Below are 5,462 nucleotides of genomic sequence, written 5' to 3' on the forward strand. Positions count from 1 at the left end.
TTTTTTTGGTTTTGGCCGAAAAACGCAATTTCTCAATTTTGGCGGAAAACATAATTTCTCGGATTTAGCGGGAAGACACAATTTTTTTGGTTTTGGCGGGAAAACGCAATTTTACGGTTTTGGCGGGAAAACGCAATTTTACGATTTTGGCGGGAAAACGCAGTTTCTCGATTTTGGCGGAAAACACAATTTTTCGGTTTTGGTGGAAAACGTAATTTCTCGGTTTTTGCGGGAAAACGCAATTTCTCGGTTTTGACGGAAAAATGAAATTTCTCGATTTTGACAGAAAAACATAGTTTTATAGTTTTGACAAGAAAAAAAATACTTTTATAATTTTGGAAAGTAAACATAATTTCAAAATTTTAGAAATAAAATCTAAATTAATAAACAAAAAATAATTATAAATATTATTGGGTATCTATGGGCATGCTCTTTTGGACATGGTCTCTATTGGTCTTTGGACATTTGTTTGGACCATTGTCCAATATGAACCACTCATTACTACCCAAAACTGATATGGTCCAACTGATCATGTTCAATTGGGCTCTGAACGGACTATTTGACAGTTCTAGCTACACTCTCTACCAATCAACCCCTTGGATAAGATAGATTTGGAGTTGGAATTACAGAAATGAAGCTTAAACGTAATTCCTAGAAGGTACTCGGACCCAGAATGTAAATAGTCTAAACTCACGAAAACGTTCTACTTTCCCTCTCAAAACTCCCTCTCTCATAAATCTAATTAAATCCCTAATTCAATAATATCAATTCAAAACCATTCTTTCGTTTTCCTTGATTAAAAGTCGCTTTCTCTACAGTGCGATCGGAAACGATGGCGGCGAATCTGACGGCGGGAGCGATTGCGAAGATGCTGAGCGGAGAAGTGACGGGGGAGAAAGAGATGACGCCGATCCTGCAAGTGACGGAGATAAAGATGATCCAGCAAGCGCGGAGGAACCAGGAGCTAAGCGTGGAAAGGTACAAGGTCGCCTTGTCCGACGGGATCCAGTCGCAAGAAGGTATGCTTAGCGCTGCCTCGAACGCTCTCGTCAAGCAAGGGAGTATTCAAATCGGATCGATTCTTAGACTCACTGGATTCAACTGCAGCCCCGTGCGGAATCGAAGGTATGATTCTTCAACGTTCTGATTCTGATGATTGTAGAACGAATCAATGTAAAAGCTGTATTCTGATGGCAGGATTGTTATTGTTAACGAACAAGAGATTATTGCGGAGAAATGTAATATCATTGGGAATCCTCTTCAAATGTTGACTCCTAATGCACAAAGCAATAGTGTAGCTAGTTCACCTCAAGCCCAAGTTGCTCAAAGACAAGCCTTTGGTACTGCTACTGGTTCTAACCAGCAACAGGCTACAAGGAGTGAGTTCAATGGTGTAGCCAGTTTACCTCAACCTCAAGCTGTTCAAAGACAATCCTTTGGTTCTGGTACTGGTTTTAACCAGCAACAGGCTACAAGGACTGAAGTCAATAGTGTAGCCAATTCATCTCAAGCTCAAGTTGTTCAAAGACCATCCTTTGGTACTAGTTATAACCAGCAACAGGCTACAAGGAGTGTAGCCAATTCATCACAAGCTCAATTTGCTCAAAGACAACCCTTTGTTTCTGGTACATCACCTTCTGCTGGGCCATACGTGAGCAACTCAAATAATGGTTACGGAAGCTCTAGGCAGGAGCAGACTTATTATTCTCGTCCACCGGTTCAGCCTCAACCACCATCTATGTATGCTAACAGGAGTCCAGTGGCTAGGAATCAGGCTACTCCAATGATAATTCCCATTGCTGCTCTTAACCCTTACCAGGGTCGGTGGACTATTAAGGCTAGGGTCACGAGTAAAGGAGAGCTTAAGCATTATAATAAGACCCATGGGGATGGGAAGCTATTCAGTTTTGATCTCCTTGATGCTGACGGTTGGGAGATTCGTGTTACTTGTTTCAACGAGATGGTTGATAAGTTCTTTGACGTGATTGTTGTTGGTAACGTTTATCTGATCTCAAAGGGAACTTTGAAGCCTGCTCAGAAAGAGTATAATCATCTCCCTAATGACTATGAATTACGGTTAGAGAATGGGTCAACTGTAGAGCAATGCTATGAGGATGATGCGGCCATTCCGCGGAATAGATTCCGTTTCCGTTACATAAGTGATGTTGAGAACATGGAGAGCAATAGTATCGTTGATCTTATTGGTATTGTGTTGTCCATCTGTCCGACTGGCTTGATTATGCGGAAGAGCGGAACTGAGGTGCAGAAGAAGGCACTTCAGTTGATGGATATCTCAGGGAGAAGCGTTGAAGTAACTATGTGGGGTAACTTCTGCAACGCAGAAGGACAGATACTGCAAAGTCTTTGTGACTCTGGTGCATTCCCGGTTCTTGCTGTGAAGGCGGTTAGGATCAGTGAGTTTAACGGGAAGCAAGTGAGCACCATTGGATCAAGTCAACTCTACGTAGAACCAGATTTCCCTGAAGCAAGAGAAGTGAGGGAGTGGTATGAGAGAGAAGGACGTAACGCTCCATGTATCTCGATATCTAGAGTTTATACCGGCGCTGGCAGACAAGATGTTCGCAAGGTGATCACTCAAATCAAGGAAGAGAATCTAGGGACCTCAGAGAAGCCAGACTGGATCACAGTCACTGCCACCATTTCATTCATGAAGGTTGACAATTTCTGCTACACAGCTTGTCCCATCATGAACGGAGATCGTCCATGCAGCAAAAAGGTTACTAATAACGGAGACGGGACTTGGCGGTGCGAGAGATGTGACAAATGCGTGGATGAATGTGACTATAGGTATATATTGCAGCTACAGTTACAGGACCATACGGGAGTAACCTGGGCCACAGCATTTCAGGAAGCTGGTGAGGAGATAATGGGAATGCCTGCGAAAGATTTGTATTATCTGAAGTATGAGGAACAGGATGAGGAGAAGTTTGAAGACATCATCCGCAAGGCTGCTTTCACCAAGTACATCTTCAAGCTGAAGATTAAAGAAGAAACTTATGGTGACGAACAGCGTGTGAAAGCAACGGTTGTGAAAGCTGAGAAGCTGGACTACTCTCAAGATACCAGGTCCCTCCTAGAGGAAATACATAAACTCAGAACGGAAACTATGAACCCAGAGAGTTCCAACTACAGGTCTAGTGCATATAACTCAGGTATGGGAACCTCAGTGGACGTGCCACGCAGAGAATTTGGGTTACCTGCAGCAAATCAATTCAGTAGCGACCCAAGACCTCTAGGCGGTATGATTTTGTGTGGCGCATGTGGGAGTAATGGTCATGTTTTTGCTAACTGCCCAAGCTTTATGAGTGAGCCACAAGGACAACACTATGTGAGCACACAGGGGAGAAACACAGGAAGAGGCATGCCAAGGCAACATGTTGGCAGTAGCTACTGAAAGACTTTAGTAACTATATCATCTCCATCATTATCTTTATACATTTGGATACTCAGGTCAGAGGCTGCTTTGACCGTTTCAAGTTCACTTTAGTTTTCTTTTTCTTGGTGCTTTGTATAAATCTCTTCACCGTTAAATAAGCTAAAGTTATATGCTCAAAATCAGATTCCAATTGCTCTTTAAAACGACACCTTTGTTCTGATTTACACAATTACAAAACTTCCCAACACATAAAACATCCAATCATCACATAGTAGTTTTGATAAGAACATATATCAATAGCAGAGTCCAGTTAATTTAGCAGATTCACCAACATTCACATTGTAATAAACCTCCTTCACTCCTTCCCCTGCACCACAATGTCCTTTCCCAAACCCTGAATCATCAGAAACCTGGTTGTATCCATCACCCGCAATAACAGTAGATGTTTCAGCAACTGTACTCGCAGCCACCGCTCTGAGACGGTAACGTTCAGCTCTTGATCCAATCACCTGTCCCAAGATGGAAGCTCCAATGGTCAAAGCCATAGCTGCTTTAGGCATCAGCACAGACTTCCTGAGCATAGCTATGAAAGGCACAGCAGCATGGACCGCCACGAACCACGAAGGCGAAAACTTGATGGTGTGTTCTCTCCAAACACCGAGAGGCACGTTTGCAGCCATCCCCATGAGAGCGATGGCGAGCATCTTTTCGGGTAAAGGCTGAGGGCGAAGGCTTTTAACCAAAGGGGTCTTGGAAAGCGCAGCTCTCGCAGCTACTATAGGAGCTGGACATCTAAATTTCATACCGGATGGTGGCTGTAATGCTTTAGCTACAAGAGGCATGACTTTGCTTGCAGCTCTGTAAGATTTCGCGATTGGACAGTTCCCGGTTTTTAACCACTCGTCACCAACCGCCTCGTGTTTCGACGAGTCCCCAGACTCTCAAGAAGAAAGCAAGCAACCGAATTCAGTTACTGATCTCCATTGTAAAGTCTTTGTATACAATCTTACCTCTTGTTTGTTGGGTTTCTTATACTTGTCTGAGAAGGGACCAAAGCTAAAAGGTCCTCCAGGACCAAAAGCTGATAGGCTTATAGTAGCAACCTTCCCAGCAAGAGGATTGAACTGCGGTGTCTCCTCTTCAAGATCATCTCTGAAACTAGAATGTCCAGAAAGCGGCACGATACCGTCTTTCCCATGGAAAAGCTTGAACGCTGAATCAAATCCAGGACCATCTTCAAAAATAGGACCTTTACCATCTCCTTGCACCACCTGAATCAAAATCAAGATAAAAACTTTACATCCCCCCCATTCAATCAAAAAAATAGATTATATAACTTTTTAATGTTTAAAGGGTAAGAAAATAGTTACAGGAAGTTGAAAATTCAAGGAGGAGAGGGAGAAAATGGTAGGCTTGTTGATGTTTCTGAGGAAAGGGCATTTCTGGATGATGCTTTCGGCAACAAAGGGACATTTAGATGATTCATTATCCATTGTAGCCTGAGAAAATTGAAATTGAAATTGATTTCGATAAGAAACAACCAAACCCAGGATGCGAAGTTCCACAAATTAAAATACCCAAATATTCAATTCACACGGTATTAAAACCCACTATGATCGATTTTACTATCTACCCTAGAAATTATTAATATCTAACAGATAGGAATCGAGAACGAAACGATGATAAAGCACGAAATCGAATCGAGAAACTCACCTGAGAATATTTCGATTGTTCTCGCCGGGAAGAATGTTGCAGAGCTTTGAATAAACGTGTGGCGAACACGAACACGGACGTGTATAGAAAAGTTTGTATTATTGTTACCGGTTGGGTCGTTGAACCGTATAACTGTTCCTTTTCTTATAGAACCGGTGATCACCGGTTTAACTATTTTGTGGTTGACTTTTGTATGAACTATGAAGCACGTGGGTGTCTTCGGTGATCAAGCGTGACTATTTTGCATGTTTGGTAATGGGCCATGGATCTTCATGATGTTTGTCGTTACGATAATCTGATCCAACGGTAGAAATTAGTGGAGTGGCTAAGTAGTCGTTGTAAACTTGAAGTG

General features: G+C 42.5%; 2 protein-coding genes across 2 annotated transcripts; one reads left to right on the forward strand and one right to left on the reverse strand.

Annotated features, from left to right (window-relative positions):
• Nucleotides 1–658: 658 nt before the first annotated feature.
• LOC106318848 (replication protein A 70 kDa DNA-binding subunit C-like) lies at nucleotides 659–3,527 on the forward strand. Its single transcript, XM_013756994.1, has 2 exons — nucleotides 659–1,125; nucleotides 1,198–3,527. Exons 1-2 carry the CDS (start codon nucleotides 833–835, stop codon nucleotides 3,413–3,415), a joined length of 2,511 nt encoding a protein of 836 aa, XP_013612448.1. The 5' UTR covers nucleotides 659–832; the 3' UTR covers nucleotides 3,416–3,527.
• Nucleotides 3,528–3,565: 38 nt separating this feature from the next.
• Nucleotides 3,566–5,208, reverse strand: LOC106318850. Its single transcript, XM_013756995.1, has 4 exons — nucleotides 5,111–5,208; nucleotides 4,768–4,896; nucleotides 4,408–4,668; nucleotides 3,566–4,335 (listed from the first exon to the last, which is right to left on the reverse strand). The coding sequence occupies exons 2-4, from the start codon at nucleotides 4,888–4,890 to the stop codon at nucleotides 3,691–3,693; spliced, it is 1,029 nt and encodes a 342-aa protein (XP_013612449.1). The 5' UTR covers nucleotides 4,891–4,896; nucleotides 5,111–5,208; the 3' UTR covers nucleotides 3,566–3,690.
• Between the last annotated feature and the right edge of the window lie 254 nt (nucleotides 5,209–5,462).

The sequence above is a fragment of the Brassica oleracea genome, chromosome C9, assembly GCF_000695525.1.
Source record: "Brassica oleracea var. oleracea cultivar TO1000 chromosome C9, BOL, whole genome shotgun sequence".
In the NCBI taxonomy this organism is placed as follows: Eukaryota; Viridiplantae; Streptophyta; class Magnoliopsida; order Brassicales; family Brassicaceae; genus Brassica; species Brassica oleracea.

What these genes read in the sequence shown, in the direction of transcription:
- LOC106318848 (XM_013756994.1), top strand. Translation starts at nt 833, where the DNA reads ATGGCGGCGAATCTGACGGCGGGAGCGATTGCGAAGATGCTGAGCGGA. An exon ending in AGCCCCGTGCGGAATCGAAG is followed by an intron (nt 1,126 to 1,197) that starts GTATGATTCTTC and finishes TTCTGATGGCAG; the next exon opens with GATTGTTATTGTTAACGAAC.
- LOC106318850 (XM_013756995.1), bottom strand. Translation starts at nt 4,890, where the DNA reads ATGGATAATGAATCATCTAAATGTCCCTTTGTTGCCGAAAGCATCATC. An exon ending in CCTTGAATTTTCAACTTCCT is followed by an intron (nt 4,669 to 4,767) that starts GTAACTATTTTC and finishes ATTTTGATTCAG; the next exon opens with GTGGTGCAAGGAGATGGTAA. An exon ending in AGAAACCCAACAAACAAGAG is followed by an intron (nt 4,336 to 4,407) that starts GTAAGATTGTAT and finishes TCTTCTTGAGAG; the next exon opens with TCTGGGGACTCGTCGAAACA.